Source organism: Benincasa hispida, chromosome 10, assembly GCF_009727055.1.
Source record: "Benincasa hispida cultivar B227 chromosome 10, ASM972705v1, whole genome shotgun sequence".
NCBI lineage: Eukaryota > Viridiplantae > Streptophyta > Magnoliopsida > Cucurbitales > Cucurbitaceae > Benincasa > Benincasa hispida.
In genome coordinates, this window is record NC_052358.1 from 19,039,567 (window position 1) to 19,066,873 (window position 27,307).

The following is a 27,307-nucleotide window of genomic DNA, read 5'->3' on the forward strand; positions in this document are numbered from 1 at the left end:
ATGAATATGCATCAGAAAAGAAGATGAAGAAAAGAACACACTGTTTACATCGAATTAGTAGGTGTAAGAAGATGGGCCAGCCATTTATCAAGAAGTTGTGGGATAGTTGTACTAAATAGTCTTCCATAGTGATAGAAACAGAAACTTTTTGACTAACCTCTCATAAAACACAGACTAATGAGCTTCTTTAGATTGAAATTATAGAATTAGCCTTGCTCTTTGAAAATAAGCGATATCATAAAATACGAAGATGAAGAATGTGAATATATCCCTAAAACTGATCATATTAAAAGAAAAAAGAAAAGAAGAAAAGAAGAAAAGAAAAAAGAAAGAAAGAAGAAGAAGAAAAAGAAAAGGGAAAGGTATAATCAGCAAGCCCCACACATTGTCCCCATGAAGAGTGAGGAGAACTCACATGAAAGCTACAATTAAAATCTGAGATGAGTTAAAAAAACAATGCCAAAATAAAGGAAGAATCAGAACATTTGTCTTTTGTGTTGCCAGGCACATTAAAATGATTAAATCGGATCAGCTGATGGAGAATCTGAGCATGCTCCTTCCCCAACTCACTCCTCTTCAACCTAAGCTTTAGCCCCTCGCTTTGCTTTTACTTTCCCTTTGTTTATTTATTTTTACTTCAGATTGTCTGAAAGGTTGCATCACTTTAGACACTCTATTCATTACAACATTTCTCCATCAATATCCAATATCTTGTTAAATGCATCATATAATGAAATTTACTCTATGATAATTATGACCTTACTATTAAAATTTCACATGCCATTACGATCTTACTTGAACAAGATCTGTTCTTTTAGATTGTACAACTGTGGTTTTAATTTATGATTAGGCAAGATAATTTCACATGATATTAGTAAGTATTCTCGAGTTTAGATATTATGTGCCCTGCTATTTTCTTCTCATTTCATTATAATTATCTACATGTTAGAACTGATGATGATGATGATGATATCGACCCTGGCATGTTACACTCAACATGTTAAAAAGTAGATGGGAACATAATCATCTTTAGCTACATTAAGTGAATATTCAATTGAAAAACCTTGAACTGTAGAATAAAAACTCGACTTCCTTGACTGGACAGCACACATCATCACATGTTTCTGTTTATGAATGTGAAGTGTCCTGCTTTAAATTAAAGAAGAGATAACACTAAAATAACACAACAAAAAAACCCACCTTTTATACTTCTTATTCACACCCATTAATAGGCTAAGTTTGGTCAAATAATATACACAAACACACACACTTCAAGGAAGAGTCAAAACATTTTTTTTCTTCTGATGCCTCTGTGTAAATATTAATACTTCGATTGGTGAAATGGATGAGTTTGGAATCTCTTTTTTAAACTTTGGCTGATATCATCCTTCATCAGATTAAAGTATCATTTCAGGTTCACTCGACCAAAACATAAGCCAAGGCAAGGCCCGAGATAAAAAGGAATAAAAGGGTCTTTCGGCAAAAGAGCTAAGAGTGAAGTTGGTAATCTCTCTCTCTCTTCTTTCTCTTTCTCTTTCTATATATCAAATAATTGGTTTTGCAGAAGTAAGTGTATGATGATGATGCTTTTGAGGTGTAAAAACTATAAAGTGATATAAACTAAAGGTAGTAACTTGTAGTTGAATATACTCTGTTTTTTCTCTATCTTACCTGTAGTTGGAGCATCACTTTTATTGTTAAATTAATAGCCTCTGCCCTCTACCCTCTCCTTCCGAGTCTCACAATTTTTAAACATTTATCTTGTGATTGTTGTTTTCTTTCTGTACAAAGGTTGGAAAAGAAGTGGGGTGAAGATATTTGAACTATATGAATTATAATGAGAACTTTGACATTCAATCATCAAAATATGTACGTTTTTGGAAAAATGTTGTATTTATATATGCATAGTCCATTTCCCAATTATATATCATTGAAATACTACGTAGACAAGCCTATCTTTTCAAGAATTCATGATCATTTTACAGAACATAAACAGTGACAAAATAATTTTAAATGATAAAAAAGGGATATTGAAACATGTTTTTCATGATAGATAACTATTATGAAAAAGAGGAGAACCCCTTTATTGCAAATGTGAGTCTCATGATATTATATGATTAGAGTTCCAAGATTTAAAATTTTCAAAAATCCTTGTCCAAAAACAAGCCCCGCTTATTTATTTATTTATTTTTGGTCTGTCTTTATTTAGGTATATCTTTGACTATACCTATCTTTTATTGTCCACTCAGTTATCCAACCATAGTTCGTCTGGTAACGAACTTCTCTCCTCTTAAATACTTTTAAATATTTATTTATTGTATAGTTCGAATGAGCTGTTAAAAGATAGGTACAGTTCAAGATACACCTAATAAGTATTTCTCTTTCGTCATTGTATGGTAGTTATATTCAAAATGACAACACCAAAAAGGTACAATAACATGGATATGAAAGCATGCGTAACTGTACTTATATTCAACTCATCATCCATATATTATTTCTTCTTCTTCTTCTTTCATTCAACTCAGTGCAATGAAAACTGTCATTTCTGGGTATCATTTCTTAGATAGAGATAGAGAGAGAAAAACCAGTCAAAGATTGTGCGCAGTAATCATTAAAGTGGGGAGTGGATCTTTGTCGAAATGAAAATGATATTTTAAGGGAAGGAAAGGAAAGTTAAAGTGGGAGGCTGGGGGATTAAATAATGGGTGGAAAAAAAAAACAGAAACAGAGAGAAAAAGAAAAAGGGCAAAGCAAAACAAAGCTAGGACAAGGGCATAGGAATAGGAAGAAGTAGGAAGGGTTTTGGTTTTGGATTGCAAAAGAAAAGAAAGAAGAAAAAAAAATGGATGGTGGAGAAAGCAAAAGCAAACAGTGTAAGAGTGTGACAGGTAGATTGTTGGGGGTCCCTATTGTACATCCAAAAAAGTTGGTCTTTAATATTGCTACTCTCTCTCTCTCTCGTGATGATTTTTCTAACTGCGATGGTTCGAGTTTATTTACATCTCGACTAATCTCACAAGATAACTTACTTGACCCTACAATATTTGAGTGTCAAGAAAACTTATAGGATATTAAATTCTAGGTAAGTGAGAAATTTTCTATACTATGGTAATATGAGTACTACTTGCAACATACAATACATAGATAAATGTTGACAATTTTTTTAGTACTATGGAGATAAACAAAGAAAAATTTCTATATAACCTCAATTCATTGTTTGCCATAATAATGTATTATTCAAGAATAATGTGATATCTATTAAATAGTTAAAATAACAGTTGAATTATAAAAATATCCAATGAACTTTACCTTTTGTGTAAAGAAAAAAACCCTTATTCTTTCACAAAAGTAATAATATTACTTCTTTCATATAAACATTTCAAAACTATCATTGGAGTAGAAATTCAATAGATTGTTGGATGAAAATTGGAGTTTAGAATGGTGTGGCAATGGGACTCGAACATTGTCTCATCGTCCCAAACCACTAATACACTTGGGATGAGTATTTGAAGGGATTTCCTCTCCAAGAACAACATTGAAACATTTATGAAATATCAAGAGCTATTATATTGTAACTTTTGAATGAATAGAAGTGTTCTCGAAACAAAAGGCAAAGTTCATGGATATTATTTGTGGTTTAATCTAAAACAAAATATCACTTAATGATGTGTCAAATTGTGAATTAAGAGAGCGAAAGAGTAAGATACTTCCATAGTATTAAAAATTTTCTTATGGTTAAGGTACCGACTTTCTTTCCTTGAGATCAAAGATGTAGATCTGTATACTTACATATTGTTAAACTAAAAATGACGTGGGTTGTCTAACGAACTTTTTTGTATAGAAAAATTCATAATGTGACCAAAGAGAGTAGGTATTGTAAAGAGTATGTATTAGAGTAGTATTAAAAAATTAAAATTTAAATGATTTTGGAATATGAACAGAATAGGAGAATTGCTTGTAATGGAGTTGGTCGGTTTGAGTTGTTTTTTGGTCCCAAGTTGAGGCTTTCGATGCGTTTGTATTATTTTTGTTAGTTTGTGGGCAGACAAAAGCTTTCTGCAGACGAAGCTTCTTAATCATATATCCTCTCTCTCTCTCTCTCTATAGCTATATAATATAAATGTATTGTATATTAGTTTAAATTATCTTTTTAGTCCTTGTACTTTGGGATTTATTCAATTTTAATCCCTATACTTTTAAATATTCAATCCTAGTCTTAGTCTTTTTAATTAATTTTTATTGAAATTGGTTGAATAATAATGAGAATTTTCCTACAATAAAATATAATATATGAATATGTTTTCAAAGATTACAGTGAAGTAGTAGCTGAGGACTGAATTTAAGAGTTAGTGAAAGGGTAATTACAATGGGCGTGTCTTACAACATGTTTAAATAATTGAAAATACAGCAAAAATTTTTAACGATAGGATCTATTGTTGATTGACTCTTATTAGCTAGTGATAAGGTTTATCACAACTAGACTTTAAGAGCTGGATTTAAATTTTGTATATTTACACTTTTTTTTTTTTTGCATTGTACTATATTTGCTAATATCTTTGATCTAATTGTTATATTAGCAAACTGCCCTTATTGAAAATTTATAGACTAATTAGACATTTGAGAGTCGGAACACAAATCGAACAAGTCCCGAAATATCAGAAAGTAAAATAATATTTTAATCTATATATTATATATTATTATTATTATTATAAAAATGTATACATATACATGTATGCATGCATGCCTCGTTTTCACACTATGCCCCTTCCTATTTTACTCATAGAATCTTCCTTTAAAGCCGTAAAGACCATCTCTCTCTCTATCATACAAATTTACACATATACCCTTCAATTGCCAACCTTGATTTAATATAGGATTAGAATAAAATACTTTGAGTTCAAATTCTTACCCACTTATTATTATTATTATGATTATTATTCTTATTATTATTTTCTAGGTATTAATTAACATACAAGTTAAACTGTTAAAAGATCAAAAGATTAAAATTTACCTTTTGTTAAATTTTTAAATCTCTTTAGCACATTGAAAATACAAATGATGTTAGATCTCTTGCAGGTCACGAGTTCAACCCACAGCTTGTAATTTTTTTTTAGAAAAAAGAAAATACAAATTATGTTATGAAAAAAAAAATATATTGAAGCTTTAAGTGGTAGAATTATGGGTTTATAATGGTTTTATTTTTTGTCTGACAAATATTATAGGTAAACTAACCTAATCTTAGAAACGAAATCATTATCCAACTAACTATAGAAACATAATATATATTTTTTTTATTCTTAGTGAAAGTTAATTTAGAACAAAATTATAACATGATAATTTTTTTTTGACTGACTAAAAAGGGAATTATAAAATCTGTTTGCTAAAAATGACAAAAAGGGTTTAAATAAAAACAAAAACTTAAGAGAATCACATGACAAAAGTGGTTTCACTTAGCTGATCAAATCACCCAAAGAACAAAGCCATATAATCCCTTCAGCTGTCAGATTATATATATATATATATAAGAATAATAAATAAAATAAAAAGCAATCTCCACTCTGTAATATAATCTTACTTTTCAGTTCCATATTATTATTATTATTATTATTATTATTATTTTTTGGCCTCACAAACTCCTTCCTTATATAGTTCAATCTAGTACAATTCAGTCCTCTTCATGTCTTCTTCTTTCTCTCTCTCTCTTTAGAGTTACAACAAAAATTCAAATTTTGAGAGCTTCTATTATTATTATTATTATTATTTCAATGGCGCCCATGACCCTCCCTCCAGGGTTTCGCTTTCACCCAACAGATGAAGAGCTTGTTGCTTACTATTTGGATAGAAAGATCAATGGCCGCTCCATCGAGCTCGAGATCATTCCCGAGATCGATCTTTATAAGTGCGAACCCTGGGAATTACCTGGTAATGTTTCTTTCTTCGTCTTCGTTTTGTTCATGCTTCTTTTTTTTTTTTCTGAATGATTTTAGTTTTTTTAGATAAGTCGTTTTTGCCGAGCAAAGATATGGAGTGGTACTTCTATAGCCCTCGGGATCGGAAGTACCCGAATGGGTCGAGAACGAATCGGGCAACGAAGGGCGGATATTGGAAGGCCACCGGGAAAGACCGGGTGGTTCAGTCGCAGAAACGAGCGGTTGGGATGAAGAAGACTTTGGTGTATTACAAAGGAAGAGCTCCTCATGGGGTTAGAACCAATTGGGTTATGCATGAATATCGTCTTCTCCATTCTCAACTCGCCACAGCAACATCATCATCTCCTTCGACGAAGGTTTTTTCTTTTTCATCTTCAGTTTTGGATTAGGGTTTGATTTTCTTTTTTTTCTTTTCCATTGTAAATAATAAAAGTGTGTGGAAGGAAGAAGAATGAAGAACAATCAACCTCACACTACCTAAAAAGGGAAAAAAGAGATAGAAGGGGAAAAAAAAAAAAAAAAAAGACCCTAAAAAAAAGGAAGAAGAAATATCTCTAAGTGCTTTTTTTTCTTTTCCATTGTAAATAATAAAAGTGTGTGGAAGGAAGAAGAATGAAGAACAATCAACCTCACACTACCTAAAAAGGGAAAAAAGAGATAGAAGGGGAAAAAAAAAAAAAAAAAGAACCCTAAAGAAAAGGAAGAAGAAATATCTCTAAGTGCTTTCCTTTTTGGTTCTTTTTTTCCCCCATCTTGAACTAAACCAAAAAGAAAAAGAACAAACATCAAGAAGGGTTTATGAAAGACTCTTTGGTCATAACTTTAGATAGATGTGTGTACTTAATTTCTATTTCTTTTCTTAGGCTTTAACCCTTTACCCTACATAACTATATATATCCCTTTCCTTTTTGTTAAAACTTGTTTCTCTCAAATTTCTACCTTTCATCATTGAAAAACCTACCAATTAGTTGAAAAACAACCCTCTCTTTTTGAATAATCTCTCTAAACAATGATTAAGCTTAAATTTAGGATAGAAATTCAATGTTTATACACTTCCTTCATGTATAAGTCAGTTCAAATATTAACACAACACTCAAAATTATCCAAAATTATCACTTTTTTTTAACAAGATACTAGAGAATAAAAAGGGATCAGGAGGTGCATCTGAATATATTAACTAAGTTAACACATCTGAACTTATCCCTAAACGTAAACCTAAATAAGATTGCTTATGCAAAAATCTAATATTTTCACGTTGATGCAGGACTCCTATGCATTATGTCGTGTATTCAAGAAGGCAACTATAGTACCGAAATCCATCGGGGAAAAGGCAAATGGAGTCGACAACAAAGCACCGGTGTGGCAAATGGCGGACGAGCAAGATATGCAGGTTGACGACGGTGGTGCGCCAGAAAGTTCGAGAGGAGGGATAGAAAGCAATGAAGATGGTGATAGTTTTGATCACTTCCTTTATGAATGTAACCCTAAAATCTTCAGCTCTGAAAACTCGTCCTCCGATCTCACACAAGGGAATGTCGCCGACGACTTTCCGGTGCCAGTGGCCTCCGATAATGAAGCCAATAGTTCAGCTAATAATCTGTATCCAATTCACATGGACTGCCCTTCAAACTTTATGCAGGTACTTCTAAACTTTTATCAATTATATAGTTCATATAATACTATGAAATTAAACAGTTAATTGTTTTCTTTTTAAGATTTATTATTCAGTATTATTTATAGTTTCATGCATGCACATTTCACACGTACATTTTAAACCGTATATCATCTTCAATCCTTATTTTATTTTATTTTATTTTATATAATTTTCATTTTTATCGTGTTCAAGTAAGGTAACTTGTTTGTTAGGGTTTTAAAATATTTTGGAAGGGTTTTATTCATTTGAATTTTGGTGTATGAAACCATTATTTTTTAAAATTCTTATAGATTAATTTTTCATTAATCCTTTTGAGTTTATAATTTTTAGGTTAAAATATTCATTTTGGTCTCTATACTATGAAGTTCGTTCAGTTTTAGTTCATATACTTTCCATTGTCAAATTTTAGTTCACATATTTTCAATAAATCTTAAACTTAGTTTCTCAAAATGAAATTTACCGAAATTGATTTAATAATAACAATAATTTTCATGTAAGAAAATAGAATATGTGATATATTTTCAAAATTTATAATAAGAACCCTATATATAACAAAAAGTTGTTAAACCAATCAACAATAAACTAGCATTGTACGGTACTAAAATTAAACAATTGAAAATATATGGATCAAAATTAAACAAACTTCAAAATATAAAGACCAAAATGACATTTTAATCCTAAATTTTAATTTTCCTTTCAATATTTGAGATATATAAACAAAAAAGAATTCAGTTTTTTCAAGTGAACTTAAATAGAAAGTTCATGAGTAAATCAACTTTATTTCAAAAACTTATCTAAAGTGAAAATGTTTTATTTTAAAGAATTTTTCTGAGACAATCATTACCAAGTTCCCTCTCCCAGTTATTTGATGAACTTCATTAAGCATTTGTGATTAACAATAACAACTGGCTAATTATATTACTATGCACTCCTATCTATGTAATTAATTTCAATTTTAAATGTTTTTAGAGTTAACTTATTTTACTTTGAATCTCTTGTTTTTATTTATTTGTGTTTTAGAAAACTATATCTTGATAGAATTTAAATTTTTAGAATATAAAAGAGTAAAACTAAAAACGAAACAAACTACAAGGGTTAAAAGACAAATTAAAAAATTAAGATTGAGATTAGAATAAAAAATTAAAAAGTTAAAAGGTTAAAAAATCGAAATCAACATCACATTTAGAACATTTTGAATCATTTAGCCGTTATTATTTATGTATTTTTTTTAATAAGAATTTAGCCGTTATTATACATAGTCTAAAGTAGTCTAATTTACTCTTTTTTCTTTTCCTTTTTTTTTTAAAAAAATCAAAACTAATTATAATTATTACTATAATCAAGATATTAAATGTTATACTAATCATGCATGGTGGTCACATTCATGCACACTAAGAGAGAGCACATTGCATATATATAATTTTGAATATGACTCACCGAGTTGAGCTGACTCGATGAATGATGAGAGAGTTAAGGTTGTGTTAACCTAGTTGAGATGACTCGGTGCATCTACCGATCTAGTTAATTTTATTATTTTGTTTAAAAAAAAAGAATGGCCCACATTCACAAGCCCTTTGAGTTGTCTTTTTATCTTTAAAGTTTTTTTTTTCTTTAAAAAAAAAGTTTGAAGTAAATGGAAATGACTATACTCACATAATATCTTTTTCAAAAGCTTCTCCAAATCTTAATTTTTATCTCTTAGATTGACTCAAAAATGTCTCTCTTTTCACTATCCTCCATATTACCCTCTTTTGACCAAACCCTTCTACTCATCTTTTCTTCCCTCATTTTCCTCTAAAGTTTTTCTAATATATATTACTATATAATTAAATATATTAACAACACTAATAACTTATTGACCCTAAAAAGCATTTAAAAGTTACTTCTTTATTTGTTTATTTTTAACCTTTGAGAAAATGTGTGCTCAATTGGTAGTTAGATTGGATGTGTGAGACCCCTATGTTGGAAAAAATCATACCCCAACTATTTAGTATATAATTAAGTTTATGTTTATGATCTTAAATTTCCAAATTGTTTGTTCTTTCAAACTACTTGGACTAGAACTTTTAAACCTCTTAGATTGGTGAAAAACTTTTTTATAAATTCACAAAACCATTAAAACCACAAATGAAATTATCTTACTCTCTGATAATTGTTTTTAGTTTTCAGTTTTTTATATTTATACTTATTTTATCTCGATTTCTCTATTATGATTTTCATCTATCTAAAAAAGAAATACTTGAATTCTTAAAGATTTTTTTTTGAATTTTTTATAAATATTTTTCAAGATTCTTTTTTTTTTTTTTTTTATAAATATATTAATAGAAAGCGGATAACAAAACATGGATAGAAATAGGTGTTTCTATCAATTTATTTTTCAAATACTAAAATTAAAAAAATTAAATAATTATGAAACGAGACCTTAGTTAAATAGAGTTTCATAATATCATGAACATTTTAAACTCTGTCATGGAACAAAAAGAAAATAAGTAATAAATAAATGCAAGTTTGAAGCAAAAACAATAATATCAATAAACCAACCAACCATTTTGATTACATACAGTGAAAAATTCGAATATCTAACATTTTAGTTAGTTAAAGATATATATCTTAATCAGTTAAATTATACTCATGCCGATTATCATATACATAATTTTATCTAAGATATATTTCTCATATGCATATTTTGTAGATTCCGAGCAATTTCATCGACCATGAGAATCTTCAGTATCAACATCCATACTATCCGCCATTAGAGCTCGAGGACTTCCCTCAGCTGAATATAATGGGGGAAACAAAGTCGTTAATGAAGCCCGAGTGCATTGACGAGTACATGAAGTCGTTCGATAAGTTTCGAGACTCCATGAATGGAAGTTTAGAGGAGATTTTGTCTCTGTGTAGTCTTCCCAATATGCAAGATGATAATCATAATCTCCAACAACACTCTTCCTTATTACAGTAACGTAAAAAACACAAATTCAATTTCCAAAAATTATTACTTACGTTTACTGTACATTATAAATTTACCGACAACAATTCAATTTTACACCAAGTAAAAATCATCAATCTCCAAAATATTATGCAGAGAGAGAGAGAGAGATTTTATTTTTGCATGTTGAGAGAGAGCTGACCAATCATAATATTTAAATTAAAGCTTACTATAAGGGGATTCCATGTAATGGGTTTTTTTTAGGCACATTTACATGTGTAATAGAGTGATGTTTGTTTGTCCAAATTAAGGAAGCAATTATACCTTCATTTATTTTCAAATCTCTACCTTTTAATCTCTCTCTCTAGCTCTCTCATTTGCATTATTTTTTGTTGATTAATTTTGGATTCCAATGTTGTGGATGTGAGAATTTGAAAAGGATTACTCATGTCTTAATCGTTACATTTACTTGTTTATAATTATTATCATTCATTTGAAAAAGGCTTTGGTGTAGTATAGGCTACATCCATATTTGTGCATCCTATTTAATCGTTCAATCGTAGTTTGCTATATTCTTTTTTGAATAATTGTACGGGAGGAAGGAGAGATCAAATTCCAAGATATCGCAAGTAGGTTGACACATCCATACCATCCTTATCATACCTCGAAATTACTAGCGATGCATTCATCAAAATCAAGGATAAAAGGTCAATATGTCCACAGAGAGCTAGAGGAGAGTTCAAAGACAAAAGAACAATTGATAAAGCCTAGAGAAAGGCCTTCCAATTTAGTGCTATGGTAGAGGCATCATAATTTCAAAAAATTGACAAATTCTATGCTCCTGATAGTGGCAAATTAGATGATCCCATTCTACAAATGGTTAGGATTGGCAAAATTCCAAACGAAGTTGGGTCCCCGGGAGTGGGAATTCTCAATTTGACCAGGGGGGTCAAACCGAGGACCCAAAACAGGTTCCTAAACCGAGGATGGGGCAGGAATGGAGAGAGTATTTCCCCTTGGATATTTTTAAATATATATATATATATATATTTAACACCACACATATATAAAACAGTAGCTAACTGCTGTTTTTGTTTTTTTTTTTAACTTTTTTTAATTTCATTTCATAATATAATTAGTTTTAACTTTTTATTAAATTTTAAAATAAAGAAATGTTAAAATATTTTTTATTATTAATTTTAATAAATAAAACAATAATAATATCAACTTTGTTACCTAAAAGTCCATTTCAATATAAATATAAAATAAAAATATATTGATTTTAAATAAAAAAAAAAATAAGAAGACAAAAAAAGACAAAAAAAATTTCCATGGAATTCTCCGATCCCGACTCCTCAAAACGGGGAATGGGACGAAGACGGAGATAAAAATCTCTATAAGAACGAGGATGGGGAGTACATCCCCGATCTTGTCCCATCCCCTTGCCAAACCTACAAATGGTTAGATGACTTCTCGATATTTTGAAAGCTTATTTTGTTTCTCTCCAACCATATGCACCATAACGAGGCAGTTATATGAGATTGATCGAAAGGATTTTAGATTTAGTGCTCATGGTGAGATGTATGATCAGATAATCGACAAGAGAGTTCAATGATTAAGGAAGGGGCAACAATAACCATTTCATTGTGACGATACCAAATCGACGAAGAGTATCTACAATATCAATGAACATCTGATCTACCATGACAGAATGTTTCCTGCATAAAACACGTCAATTAGGATTAAGATATAGAAAGGGATTAAGAGCTTGATACTTATCCAAAGTGTTGAAGCTCCAGTGCAAGATGGTCTAAATGAAAATCTTACACTTTTTTTTGGCATTAATGACGACCACATATAGCCAACATTCACTAGAACAATTTTAGCTTTAGATGTCAGTTGGGATTTTATAAACAATAACAGATCGACACTATGATGTTGGTTTCGAAAAAAGGCATCTATTTTCACAAAAAGTTTTGTACATTAATGATAATTTCATAATTTTTCGTTGAGTATACAATAATTGTAGGGATTGAAATTGTTGATGACAAAGTTTGGATAGAAAGACTCACCTGACCTTCACATGCCTTCAACAGTAAATTTATAATTTCCGAGAAGGAAGACTACTTGCAAAATAAATAAGAAGAAGCACCAATATGGTGTATGCCACATAAAACCTTTGATACTTAAGTCAGTATTTAGCAAAAAATCAGATCAATCTAGAAGTAAGAGGAGAATTTACCTTGTGTGGAGCTATGATATCTTATTTATAGAGGGGTGATTCTTAATATTCCTAATTCGAAAAGAACTTTGAGATGTCAATTCGGGCCGACCATAGAGGTTAAAACCGTGGGTCTCTGTGAAAGGTAACTATTATTCTTCCGATTTTATCTCCAACGTTCCGCTTTCTTGAGCTCGATGACTCTTAATCCAAAATAATCTAGAACATAAATCAAACTGTCGATTTTAAAGAAAGAAAATGTGTGACGATTACCATTAAGCTAAACTCCCTTTGACGTTATCCTTTCAATCATAATAAAAATGAGCGGGTGAAAAGTATTTATGTCTTGCATGTGCATGCTAATGTATATTCACACCAATAAAGGAATGAGATGATATAAATTGTTTTCTAGAACCTTTGGGAAGTCCAATAATGAATCATAAAGAATTAGCTTATGCTATATTAGGCAAGAACAAATTAAATTATCAAACATTAAAAGAAAAAAAATTGTGCAGCCAGGTGAAGTTTGAGTTGCTACACAATTACACATGCCACATAAGGAAGCAAACTAATTAACAATTGAAAATAACAATTAATAATATCTTAAGGGTTCTTAATAATATAATTACATTAAGGTATTTGGAGTATTTAGAAATATAACGAAAATGCTAAAGAGGTGTCATCCTAATTGAGAAGTCTTAATTTGTCATCCTAATTGAGAATTCTTAAAAATTAATTAATATATTGGAGGATTAATTAATTATCTTAATAAACTCTAAACTATGGGTTTTGGTCCATTAATTTGGACACATTCCCAAGGCCCAACAACACTAGGACTCTAGAGGGAGAGAGAAGGTGAGAACTCATGTTTTGTCATAGAAAATGGCTTTTTAGATGCCATAGGAAAAGAGAAATTTTGTGGAAAACTAAAAAGTGAATAAAAACATGAGAATTGAAAGGAGGAGAGAGTAATGAATAAAGAAATATACATGAAAAATTGCAAAAATCACTCTTAAAATATGATTGTAATTACAATTATACCCTTAAACTTTCCATTTTAAAAATTGAACCCTTAAAATTATATATAAATATTAAAATTGGGTCGAAGGGAACCTTCAAACTTACATAATTGTATAAATTGTAACATTTGAATAAGTTTAAGAGTTCAATTTTTCTCATTTGTGGGTCTAATTTCTATAACTATTGTAAGCTTGAAGGTCCAGTTTTAATATTTATAGAAGTTTAGAAGCCTAATTTTTTCTATTAAAAGTTTGAGAGTGTAATTGCAACTACCTCCATATTTTAGGAGTGGTTTTTGCAATTTGTCCTACTTAACGTGAGCCATGAAAATAAAATTTATCTTATCTAGAAAATTGAGTTATAACTCAACTATAATTGATATATATATTTCTCTATAAAGTCTAAAAAATATTTAAATGCATAATAGATAATACTATTTTTTTTCATTGTACCCTATTATCTAATCATACTTCTTCTTATTTATTTTTTAAAATATTTTTAATATTTTCTATGTGATTCTAATAGAAATGCACATAAATAATTACAATTTGGAATAATGCACTGAAATTTTGTATTATTCTAGAAGTTGAAAGGTAAAATCATTATAACTCAATATGTTATATTACAAATAGGGTCAGTGGTATCTAAATTTTAAAATGTTATATTTTAGTTTTTTAAATTTTTAGTTTGATTTCAGTTTAACTCTTGAGTTTTAAAATGTTTTAATCCTTAAAAATTTTGAGTTTTATTTCAAATTTGGTTCTTAGATTTCAAGATTTATATTTTTAATCTTGATTTTTTTACTAGATATTCACTTTCAATTTTGGCGTTAATATTTATTAATTAATTTTAAATAATTATTAAGTAAAATTTTAGAACTAATTTTAATAATGACATAAAAAATAGTGAAACTTAATTAATTATATATATTTTTAAGTTTTTTAATTGAATGAAGTGAATATATAGTGAAAAAATAAAGATTAAAAATGTGAATAAAAAATTTAGAAACTAAATTAAAATAAAATTTAAAATTGTAATATTTTTAAAACTAAACTAAAATCAATATCAAAATTTTAGATTAAATGGTAGTGTTTTAAAATTTAACGAGAAATAAAAACTAAAATCAAAATGTAGAAAAAAGGGGAAAAAAAAAAACTTATTTTTCCCTAAAAAGAATCTTGTGATGTGTGTCTGCAACTTTTAATGCAAACCACAACACACTAACTTAACTACAAACAAAGAACCTTCCTCGATTTTTGTATTCCTTGAAGTGCGTTGTTTTTGTTTTTCATTTCCCTTTACTCTTTTTGTGTTTTATCTCAATATATATATATATATAGTATTAGAATATTCGATTCAACCTCTTTTTCTTTATGTTAATTCACCATAGGAAAATTAATATTAATTGAACAGAAAAATATAATTTTGATATCCATGTTGAATCATTGATTGATTTAAAATTTAAATTGATTGATGAAAGTTAATTTAATATTATATCATCTAATATTAATATTTGACATGTCATTGAATGATAATGTTTGACATGTTATTTGTTAAGATTGTCCAAAGTAAGACCTAAAACTCACAAGTGGGCCTAAATCCACATAGTATCGAGAGGAGGTATAGGAAACGCATGTCCCAAAAAGTAAATGGCAATGCCTCAAAGTTTGGGTTGACCAATCAAGCTAGTGAATATAAACGAAATAATCAAGCTGGATCTGGACTGACACCTTGCAACCTCGAGTGCTAGAAACGTCCATCATATTCCTGTTGTCACACGTAACCATAGGAATGTATCAAAGGACAAACTTATAATAATCCTATTTGACTCCAAAATGTGGAGATTAATTAAGTAATTTCTAAAGGAGAGATCTGATTTTACTTCTTTTGTACTTAATTGAATTAACCCATGACAAGGATGACACATTGGCTTCAACAGCAGGTGGAACCAGCCAACGTGGAGCTGACGTAGCAGCCACCGTGGCGTCTCTCTCTCCCCAACCAATTCTGGTACAACGGTCACCTGCTCCTTCACCTGCACACCAAAAGGACAAAAATTGTTGATAACAGATTCCTCCCCTTTGTCGTTTTCTATACTTATTTAATGTACAAATACCATTCATTCATTCTGTACAATATGTATTGAAAAAGAAGAAGAAAGCAATCAATATATTGAAAAGAAAAGGAAGAAGAAAAATTACCTTCCTCAGCCATATCAGTACCTGCCTCTGCTTCTTCATTCCTCTTTTAGCTTTTTGTCTTGGTATCAGAGACCTTCAGCTTTTAACAAGCTAAAAATGATCTAAAAATGGCAAACCCACCAGCTACCTCATTGCCTGCCATTCCTGGAATCATCAATAATGGAAATATCACAGGTCCACCCTTAAACCAATTACTAAACCAGGTGACATCCATAAAAATGGATAGGTCTAATTTTCTCCTCTGGCAAAATTTAGTCTGGCCGATACTCAGAAGCTATCAATTGGAAGGTTTCCTAACCGAAGAAAACCCCTACCCCAGTCGATTCATCATCAGACAAACGAATGAGCATTCTGGTGAAAGCTCGAGTGTTGATCCAAGCCCTGCAACCTGAACAGAGGCTGAACTACAACCCAATCCAGCTTATGAAGCCTGGATAGTTGTCGACCAATTAATCCTAGGTTGGCTCTATAATTCGATGAACCAAGAGATTGCCACACAGGTAATGGGACACCAAACTGCCAGGGAACTATGGGAAGCTGTCAAAGAATTGTTGGAGTTCAGTCAAGGGCTGAAACTGATTACCTTAAGAGGATGTTCCAACAAACTCGTAAGGGCGCCTTAAAGATGAGTGAGTACCTAATATCAATGAAAAAGTATGCTGATGGTCTTGCTCTTGCAGGTTCACCAGTGTCTCCTCCTAATCTCATATCCCAAGTGTTGGCTGGTCTTGATGAAGAGTATAATCCGGTTGTTGTAGCAGTGCAAAGCAAAGAGACAACTCAGTGGTCTGATCTTCAATCTGATTTTTTGTCCTATGAGAAGAGACTTGAGTATCAACTTGCCATCAAAACTGGTATTACTGGAATGACAAACGTGTCCATCTTTTTCAGTTCACCCTCAGTCAATGTCGTGTAGAATAGTCCTAACACTTCATCAAATCCCTATCGAAATCCATATGGGAACAACTAGTCCTCAAACTACAGGGGTGGAGGAGGAAGAAACAGAGGGCGTGGCCGATGGAGCAGTGCCTCTACAACCAGGCCTACTTGCCAAACTTGTGGAAAAATAAGCCACACTCCTGACATTTTCTACTTCAGGTATAATAAGGAGTTCAACAACCTTCGATAGACACACACTCGAGCTGAATCCACACAGCTTCCATCAAACAGACATCAAGAATAGCCTACGTCTGCTTTACTTGCTCACTCGACAGCTGCCTCCCCTGAAACGGTAACTGACCCCAACTGGTATGTTGATAGCGGCGCTTCAACTCATGTAACCAGCAGCCCCACCTTCCTCCAATCCTCTCCCAGCTACACAGGTACTGATAAAGTTGTTGTTGGCAATGGTACTTCTCTCACTATATCTCGGTCTGGACACTCCAATCTACATACTAAGAATGGTATCCTCTCCTTACTAAACATACTATATGTGCCTGATATTGCCAAAAATCTAGTCAGTGTATCCAAATTAGCCAATGATAATAATATTGTGGTTGAATTTCATGTTGATTTCTGTGTGGTTAAGGACAAGGACTCGGGAGTGGCACTTCTGACCAGCCGGCTTAAAGATGGACTCTACCAATTGGACACTGTCAACCAGCTGATAAATAATGCACCCTCTACATCAGGATCTTTAGGTGCTCGCTTGACAACTTGGTCCAATCAGCCTTCTTCAAACTCTGCCTTTGCAACTAGCACAACTGTCTCCAAGTCACTTTTCCACAGGCGATTAGGCTATCCATCCCCTAAAATTTTGTCTAAACTGATTAGTGGATGTAATCTGAAAAAATGTTGTTAATGAAAAGTTTTTTTGTGAAGCCTGTCAATTTGGGAAGTCACACAATTTGCCATTCTCTGATTCTCTATCTCGTGCTAAGCAACCGTTTGACTTGGTTCATACTGATCTTTAGGGATCGGCCCCAATATTATTAGCAGATGGATATAGATATTATGTAATATTTGTGGATGACTTTAGTAGGTTCAGTTGGCTCTACCCTCTAAAACAAAAGAGTGATACTACTGCTGCTTTCTAGAACTTTCAAGCTCTTGTTCACACTCAGTTCAATAAAACCCTTAGGACTTTACAAATGGATGGAGGAGGTGAATATAAACCCGTTGCTCACATGTGCAATCAGCTGGGAATTCAAATATGAATGTCTTGTCCCTATACATCAGCTCAAAATGGTCGTGCTGAGCATAAACACCGGCACATTGTTGAGACGGGCTTAACTCTCTTTGCTCAAGCTAGGAAGCCCCTACATCTATGGTGGTATACTTTTCAAACTACTGTCTTACTTATTAATGCCTTTCCTTCTTCTATTCTTCAGGACATCAGCCCAATGGAAGCACTACTTGGTAGCCAATTGGACCTGTCATCCATCAGAGTTTTTTGTTGCGCCTACTACCCTCATCTCCGACCCTATCAGTCTCACAAATTTGACTTCCACAACAAAAAATGTGTGTATCTTGGTCCCTCACCAATGCACAAAGGCTACCGCTATCTCACTGATGATGGGAAAGTTATCATCTCCCATCATGTGATATTCAATGAAGAAGACTTTCCCTTTCAAACTGGCTTTGCAAATGACCAGTCCCCAAGCCCTTCCACCCTAGCTCCCCCAATCACTACTTGGTTTACCCAGCCTTCTATAAATTTTCCCTCATCCTATCATTCACCTATCACCAACTCTCCTTGTCCATCTCAGACCTCACATAACTACCCTGATCCTTTGTTGACTTCAACTACTCCACACTTCAGTCCTTGCTTACCTCATTCAAGCTCTCCCCCAATATTATCACCTCGGTCTTTACATTATTCTCCTAGTCCTCCTACAGACTCATCTCCAACAAATCCTTCCCCACCGTCCCCATTACAACACTTACCACCTCCTACTCAGCCCTTAATAGGCAATCACCCTATGATCACTAGAGGGAAGGCTGGTGTCTTTAAGCCAAAGGCCTGGACTGCTGAGCTTGTCACTGACCTTACTCAAACTGAACCGTGCACTGTCTCTCAAGCCCTGTCAGTTCCACAATGGAGAGCAGCGATGGTTGAAGAACTTGCAGCCCTGCAGCGCACAAACACTTGGACATTAGTCCCACATACCTCTGCTACCACTGTTGTTGGATGCAAATGGGTTTACCGTTTAAAACGTGATGTACAAGGGTCTATTCAGCGGTACAAAGCATGCCTTGTTGCCAAGGCCTTTCACCAGCACCTTAGATTTGATTACTTCGACACTTTCAACCCTGTTGTCAAGGCCTCTACTATCGGAATTGTCCTCACGCTGGCAGTATCAAATCGTTGGCCACTTCGTCAAATAGACTTTAACAATGCCTTCCTCAATGGAACACTAAAGAAGACTGTCTACATGTCTCAACCTCCTAGTTTTGAAAGTACAACTCACCCTCACTATGTTTGTAAGCACAATCGAGCTATCTACGGCCTTAAAAAGCTCATCGAGCTTGGAATGATGAACTCAAAGGCTTCCTCTGTCGAACCGGCTTCAAAGTAAGTTCACTTGACACTTCTCTATACTATATGCGCACCTCATCGACAATTACCATGCTCCTTGTCTATGTGGATGATCTGATTCTTGTAGGTAGTGATCCGGCTCACATTGATTATCTTGTATCATTCTTCAATAAACAATTCTCCCTTAAAGACCTCGACATACTCAATAAATTCCTTGGTATTCAAATACATTATACGTCATTTGGTCTTCACCTCCATCAGGCTCAGTACATCACTGATCTGTTAGCCAAGCTAAACCTTCAACATGTGAAGCCTTGTCCAACCCTTGCTGCTTCTGGGACTCTATTGTCACTCAATATAGGCAAACCCCTTCCTGACCCTTTTCTCTATCGAAGCACAGTTGGTGCTCTTCAGTACCTTACCAATACCCGACCATACATAGCCTTCATTGTCAACAAGTTAAGCCAATTTCTCCAAGCCCCCACTAATGTGCATTGGTCAGCTATCAAACGAGTTCTTCGCTACCTAACTGGAACAACTCAACTTGGTCTAACCATCAATTCTGATCCACACCTTAACATCTCAGCATTATTCTAATGCTGATTGAGCCTCAAGCCTTGATGATCGAAAGTCCACAGCAGCCTACCGCATTTACCTTGGTTCCACCCTCATATCTTGGTCCTCTAAGAAACAAGCAACTGTGGCACGCTCAAGCACAGAATCAGAGTGCAGAGCCCTTGCTCATGTTGCCACTGAGATCATATGGGTGTGCAACCTTCTCATTGAAATTGGCTTCTCCCCAACCGGCATCCCTGTTCTTTGGTGCGATAATATGGGTGCAGGTGCATTGGCCCCCAATCCTGTCTTCCATGCTCGGACTAAGCACATCGAAATTGATGTGCATTTCATTCGAGATCTTGTCCTAAGTGACCAACTCCATGTGCGGTATGTTCCTTCCATAGAGCAGCTTGCTGATTGCCTCACCAAAGCTCTTCTAATTCACACCTTTTCATATTTTCGAAGCAAGCTCGGCCTAACATAGTTAACCTTTCGCTTGAGAGGGGATGACAAGGATGACACATTGGCTTCAACAGCAGGTGGAACCAGCCAATGTGGAGCTGACGTGGCAACCACCGTGGCATCTCTCTCTCCTCAAGCAATTCTAGTACAACGGTTGCCTACTCTTTCACTTGCACACCTAAAGGACAAAAATTATTGATAATAAATTCCTCCCCTTTGTCGTTTTCTATACCCATTTGATGTACAAATACCATTCATTCATTCTGTACAACATGTATTAAAAAAGAAGAAGAAAGCAATCAATATATTGAAAAGAAAAGGAAGAAGAAAAATTACCTTCCTCGGCCATATCAGTGCCTGCCTCTGCTTTTTCATTCCTCTTTTAGCTTTCTGTCTACCTATGCATCTTGTACTTAGGCATTGGAGTGCAGTAGACTCGACACCACACTGGTACAAGGATCTCTTACACAAATAAGCTTGAAGCATCTCAAGACCAAATTAGGGAGAAGCAGGTTAGAGGTCAAAGTCACCAGAAACCTACAACAAAACCCAATGCAGGTGAGATCTGAACACCAACATTATTAAATATATATTATTTCATTTTATAATGACTTTACATAATTTTTAAATATTTTTTTTTTATGATGGACAAGAAATGAAATCGTAGTATTGTAATTGTTTTCATTTTTTTATCTAACCTAATCTCTCTCTTACGTTCAACAACCCCCTTCTTCTTATTTAGTTTACCCACAGATAATTGTGTTTGCGTTTATTTACGGCATTAAACAACTCGATGTATGGGACTAATTTATTGATATGTTCTTAAAAAGCCTTCTAGAATACATTTGAAAAAAAAGAAATTAATGGTTTGTTTGATTCACAATCTAGATTTTGTTTTATGTTTTCAGATTCACTGAGTTTAGTGAATATATATTTGATAGACAACCCGCATTCTGTTTCTAAAAACTATTTTCTAATTATGTGATCTAAATGGTGTAAATTTTGAAAACAACATTTTTATATTTTCTTTGTATCCAAAATTTGAATTTTAAAATTTTAAATACATAATTATATTAAATATGGATATAAACATTTGAAAATATAATATTTCATGTTATAAACTCAATTTAATTTTTAAAAAAAATTAAATATACATTATGTAATGAATAATATATTAAATTAGGTTAAACTCTAAGTATTGTCATATGATTTGGATAAAGTTAAAACTTAAAAATTAATTTCATATATAGTCTCTATGGTTTGTTAAATCAACTCAAATAGTCCCTACTATAAGGACTATTAACTATGAAACTTTTATCAAACCATAGGGGTAAATTCTAATTATAAACCATAAGACCTAAATTTTAACTTATTCCAAACCATAGGGACAAGAATTTCATTTTTTTTCTATAAATTATATAATATTACAAAACAATTATTATACAATGTTTTCAACATAAAACATGTTCATAAATAAATTAATAATAATTTATTATTGACTAATATTTAGTGGATAACTACAACCAGTTTGCAATTGTTTAAATTAGAATACAATTTTTGAATGCTACTACCAAATACATATTTGAAAACACGAAATACAACTTTGTTTTCATTTAATTCCTTGTTTTCAAATTTCTATTTTCAAATTCTCTACTAAACAGAACCTAAAATTTGATGTCGGGAAGATGGACCCATTTTTTTTGTATTATTATGTCATTGTATGTAACATACAATTTCTCATAACAAAATGGATGGAAAATATACAACATATCAACTCAAGATCAAGAGAGCTAAACTCTTCACTTATTAGTTGTCTTTTTTTTTTATTATTATTCTTTGTTCCTTCCAAACACAATAGTCAGTATAAGCATTTATGTTAAGATCTAACCCCTAATCTATATTTAGTTAATTACATTCAAATTCAAGTCACTAATTATTACACATATAACACATCAATTAATTAACCAAATGAAGAATTTCTTCCCTGTGGCTGTGACATTGTAGGGTTGCTATTACTAGGCATACCATTATTATTCACCCTTTCGTCGGAATGCCCCGACCGCGGTGGTGACGGCCTCTCGAGCTTTAACGTCACGTCGAACTTCTTCTCATTCATCGTGTTGTTGCCAACGGCAAGTAGTGACGGTGGCGGTGGTGGTTTAGATTCATACATTTCCAATTGTAGGGGGTCCAAGTCGGGTGGGCCGCCGATGGAAGGTGGCGCTGGTGCTAAGGTGGCTGAAGGGGTTCCTAAGTCTTGGAGTCGGAGATCGTCCGGCCAGAAAATGGGGGTCTTACCGGCGCCGGAGATGAAGGGGCTGGGCTTCTTGAGGCAGTCAATGAGAGGCGGCGGAGGCGGTGGCGGTTCGGAGTTAAATAGGCTGTTCATGTCTTGAAAAGGAGGGAAGGCGTGGTGAGGTGGGGGAGGTGAAATGAAGTCTTTGATGGCGGCGTCGGAGACAAGATTGGTGGTTGTTCCCATATTGTTGGAAGTGGTTTTGAAAGGTCCAGCGGCGGCGCTGGCGGCGGCCATGTTTTCACCGGCGAGGGTTTGGCAAGCTTTCTCTAATATACTTTGCATGTATTTGCCTTGAGCCTCAATTCTTAATTGAAGGTGTCTTTGTACCTACAAATTAATAATTAATTTCATCCTTTAATATAAATATCATTTATTAAAATATTTTTTAAATTATTTAAAAACATTTAGAAAAAAAAAAATCAATCCAAAAACACGTTGAAATTACTATGCATGATATAGATTAAGAATTAAGAGTACATTTCTATTCATGTAAAATGTTAACATATTGTTGTGAAGTTTCTAACGTAAGAATTTTAAACAAAAAAAAATGATGAAATTTACCATAAACTTTTCAATGGTGTTACTGATTATTGGTTAAAATAAAAATGCATCTCTCTACTTAAAATATCATTCTAATTTTTAAATTTCTATACTTTCAAATATCCAAATTAATCTCGTATTTGAAGTTATTTTTTTTTAAAAAAATTGATTAATTAATTATAATAATTTCTATAAATAAAATATTTTTTTTCAATTTTTATAGAGCATTAAGATTTTTTAAAAAAAAAATTAACAATAAACTAATATTAAAAATTATGTTAAATATTTATTTTAAATACAAAGAATAAATTTAGTTATTTGAAATTAAACACATGAACGAAGATTAAACAAATTTCAATATACAAAAACCTAAATAATATTTTAACCTCGATTTATTTAACAATAACATGAACCTAAGTTCATATATACCTCTTATATATATTAACCTAAATTCATATCTTCAGCTATATATAATTATTACATTTTTTTTTCTTTTTCCACATCAATAGCCCACGTGTTTGGCTCATGAATCAAAAATTAAAATTGAACCTTACCCTAAGAATGAGGGCCAAAGAACCCCAAATTAAAAATAAAATTTAAAAAAAATCATTTTGGTCTAATAACAGTCGTTTCGTGCTATCCATTAACCATTTAAAAAGTCGATTATTCAATCATATATCTAACATCAAAATTTTAAATTTGTCCTAACTTTAAAAGAAAAAAAAATCAATATTTATTAAATTTTTTTGGATCGATCAATAATTTAATCTAAAATTACACAATCGTGAATTAAATTCTTGAAGAGAAATAATAATGTACTAACCTCAATTTGTTCATGCAGTCGTCTCTGGACCTCCATCATTTGCATTCTAGCAGAAAAATATATATATTATTTTATTTATTTATTTTGTATAAAAGACCTTTTTTTTTCAATAAGCTGTTAAATGTGTTAAATTAAAATTATGAGACAGCACTTGTCATACAAGAAACACACAAAATAAAGTGTTCCCTCTAAACCCCAACAGCCTTCTCCAACCAAAAATAAAAAATAAAAATAAAGTCAAAAATAAAGTAGAAAAAAAAAACCCCATAAATCTTTGAAAAAAGGAAAAGAAAAACTTGGAATATTTGATGATAAATAATAAATGGACATACTCGTTCATACTACGGTCCATTAAACTGGAAGAAGATCCACTGTTTCTCTGAAGTTCCAAGGCTGAAGCTGCAAGAATAATTAATTAATATCATAATCACAAAGAAAAATAATAATTTCTAAAGCAATGTTTTTAATTCCTTAAGATTATGATTGAAAAGGTTGGAAAATAGAAGAGAATTATGTTTGAAATTCACCTCTTATACCATCTTTTATTGATTGATCATTGAATTCCTTATGGGGTTGCTTTCCAAGTCTGAATTTCTAAACTCGAAAAGGATGTTAAATTACCACTAAATCCAAAAACTTAATTCGATGAGTTATAGTATGTAAATATATATTTTAAATCGTATTTAAATTAGGGCAAAACCCAACAAATAATTATCAAGAAATTAACGTAATAGGGTTAAAATTCAAAAGTTTAAATCGATGAGTTAACCTGGAGGTGACTTTTGAGATGGTAGAGAGTGAGACCCTTGACGCCCATGACCCTCATGATGGTCTTGGGGGTGGCTTCTGTTTAAAGAAACATGGGATAAAAATATGAGTCCTAAGAGGACGAGAAAGAGGATGAAGAAAGAAGAAGAAGAAGAAAAAGTGTGTGTACTATCAGGGCCTCCGAGTTGAGTGACGGCATCGACGAAGCGCTCGTGGAGCTCGACGGTCCAACGGAGACGGGGTTTGGGGTCGGTGGTGAGGACAAGACCGGAATCGCCTTGGACACACATTGGCCTGTCATGAGAAGTCATAGAGGAAGGTTTCTTGGTGGCATGGAACATTCTGAATAATTTTTTCTCTCTTTGGTTTTTGGTGTCTAATTCTCTCTGAGAAGGCTGAGGCTGAGAGATCTCTCTCTGTGGGAATACTCTGAAGAGATTCAAGAACAAATGCAAGATAGGAAATAGGGAGAGACAGGAATAAGGTGCCTTTTTATTTCTTTTATTTCTTTTATTTTTTTCTTACAAGAGAAATAACAAGAGAGACTATCAAAATTACTTTGTTATTATTTTTTTTTTTTTCAATCTTTACTTTGCAAAAGGAATCTTCTCTTTCTCTCTCATTTGAATTTCATTTCATTTCGATTTCTTTATTATTATGGTTTTAATACAGACTTTCAAAATCACCTATTAACCCAAAAGCTTAAACTCCTAAGTGACGATAAATTTAATAAGACCTCCTGGACAACTTGCTCTGGTACTATTTAAAATCACCGATTGACCTAAAAGTTTAAGCTCATAGGTGAAGGAAAATTTAATATTGTGTAATTTTAATACAAGCAAGGATTAAAATATCGAACATTGTATCATCTTTTGGCGTGGGAGTATGATGAGGATCCTTAGGATGTGTCAACCTTGTTGAGATGTCATAGTGCTCTTTGATCTCTTTCCTCTTGTGTCTTGTTCAAAAGAAAAAGTTGATATCGATGAAAATATCAAGATCTCAATTTTATGTGATCCAATCTGAAACTTCTCTCATAATTATTGGACTTGAGATAGACCAGTTGAGATCTTAGTTTTATGAAAATGTCGATTGTTCATAAATATTTCTAAAAATAACAAAAAAACCAAAAACATATTTAAATTAATTAATAAATAAATATTTTTTTTATTTCTAAACAAATTAAAATGTTTATTATCTATATTATAATCACATTAGTTGCATTTTGTTTGTTATTTTTCATATTCCATTAGATTTTTTTACGATATAATGAAAAAATTGATTCATCATATCATGTCGATATTGAACCTAATGAAAATGTGGACATATTGATGAATGAAAATTTAATACCGCGAGTACAACAAGTGTAAGGATAAACGACTGAATCTCTGACTTTAAAAGAGAGAGTATATATCAATTACCGTCGGACTAAACTCACCTTGGACTCATCTATATTTTTATTTTGATTTTTTATAATGTTAAATTTTGTCAATGGGGCATGTTTTATTCTATTTTATTTCTTAGAATGTTACATGTGGTGAACGTTTGAATTAACAATCTTCTAGAACGAGGTAAAGAATGCCTTTTAAGTTTTAATTAAGTTTTAATTGTGTTTAAATTTGGCTTTTATTGACAGTCTTTGTCAATAGAAAATGGGGTTTACTTTAATGGGAAGTTAACTTTAATGTAACAAGAAATTAATATAAAGTTTCATCATCATAACTTTGTGAATTTTGTATTGAAGATAACTATTCATCATATAAAATTTTAAGAAGAATGGAAACTATGATCAAAATTTTATGTTAAATCTAAACTTTTATTATTATTGTGTGTAATTAAATTAGTCATCCAATGTTAAATGAATTTATGAATTTTCACATTTTGTCTAATAGAATTCTTGGCATTTCACTTTGTGAATTTATAAAATATCTAATTATAGACAAAATTAAGAAGTAAAGAATTTATTAGAAATTCTTTTTAAGATAAAGTTTAGATATCTTTAAATTTAAAATCACTATTCAAAACATTTTCTAAAGGTCAAAGATTTATTAAACATAAAAGTTCGTAAACTAAGCATGTAATTTAACCGAAGACAAAGTATGTGAGTACAAAATAGTACATTATATTAAAAAAATTAAAAGAAAAAAAAAACTAAATGTATATTCTATCTTGATATTCAAGCTTTTGTATTTTTATTTTTTCATTTTGGTTCTAAGAAATTTCAGAATTTGTTAGATCCCTAACTTAACATTCCCCAAATAAAACTATCCATTCCTTTTATAAATCACTTAGCAAAAAAGGAAAGAAAAAAAAAACTTGGATATAGATACACCATAGCTTCATTTATTTCATCACAAATATTTAAACATCCAAATTAATAAATAGTGAATCCATACATAATTCAAGGTCTATATTAAAAAAAAT

General features: G+C 31.9%; 3 protein-coding genes across 3 annotated transcripts; 1 reads left to right on the forward strand and 2 right to left on the reverse strand.

Annotated features, from left to right (window-relative positions):
- The first annotated feature begins 5,714 nt into the window (after window positions 1-5,714).
- On the forward strand, window positions 5,715-10,814 carry LOC120089189 (NAC domain-containing protein 96). Its single transcript, XM_039046601.1, has 4 exons — window positions 5,715-5,922; window positions 5,997-6,286; window positions 7,195-7,569; window positions 10,277-10,814. Exons 1-4 carry the CDS (start codon window positions 5,766-5,768, stop codon window positions 10,544-10,546), a joined length of 1,092 nt encoding a protein of 363 aa, XP_038902529.1. The 5' UTR covers window positions 5,715-5,765; the 3' UTR covers window positions 10,547-10,814.
- Window positions 10,815-15,324: 4,510 nt separating this feature from the next.
- LOC120088030 lies at window positions 15,325-21,105 on the reverse strand. The gene is made up of 3 exons (XM_039045054.1): window positions 20,790-21,105; window positions 15,637-15,789; window positions 15,325-15,521 (listed from the first exon to the last, which is right to left on the reverse strand). Exons 1-3 carry the CDS (start codon window positions 20,937-20,939, stop codon window positions 15,501-15,503), a joined length of 324 nt encoding a protein of 107 aa, XP_038900982.1. The 5' UTR covers window positions 20,940-21,105; the 3' UTR covers window positions 15,325-15,500.
- A 1,132-nt stretch (window positions 21,106-22,237) lies between these two features.
- Window positions 22,238-25,364, reverse strand: LOC120087620 (myb family transcription factor IPN2-like). Its single transcript, XM_039044450.1, has 6 exons — window positions 25,053-25,364; window positions 24,885-24,961; window positions 24,643-24,709; window positions 24,448-24,514; window positions 24,116-24,161; window positions 22,238-23,079 (listed from the first exon to the last, which is right to left on the reverse strand). The coding sequence occupies exons 1-6, from the start codon at window positions 25,222-25,224 to the stop codon at window positions 22,414-22,416; spliced, it is 1,095 nt and encodes a 364-aa protein (XP_038900378.1). The 5' UTR covers window positions 25,225-25,364; the 3' UTR covers window positions 22,238-22,413.
- Window positions 25,365-27,307: the final 1,943 nt, after the last annotated feature.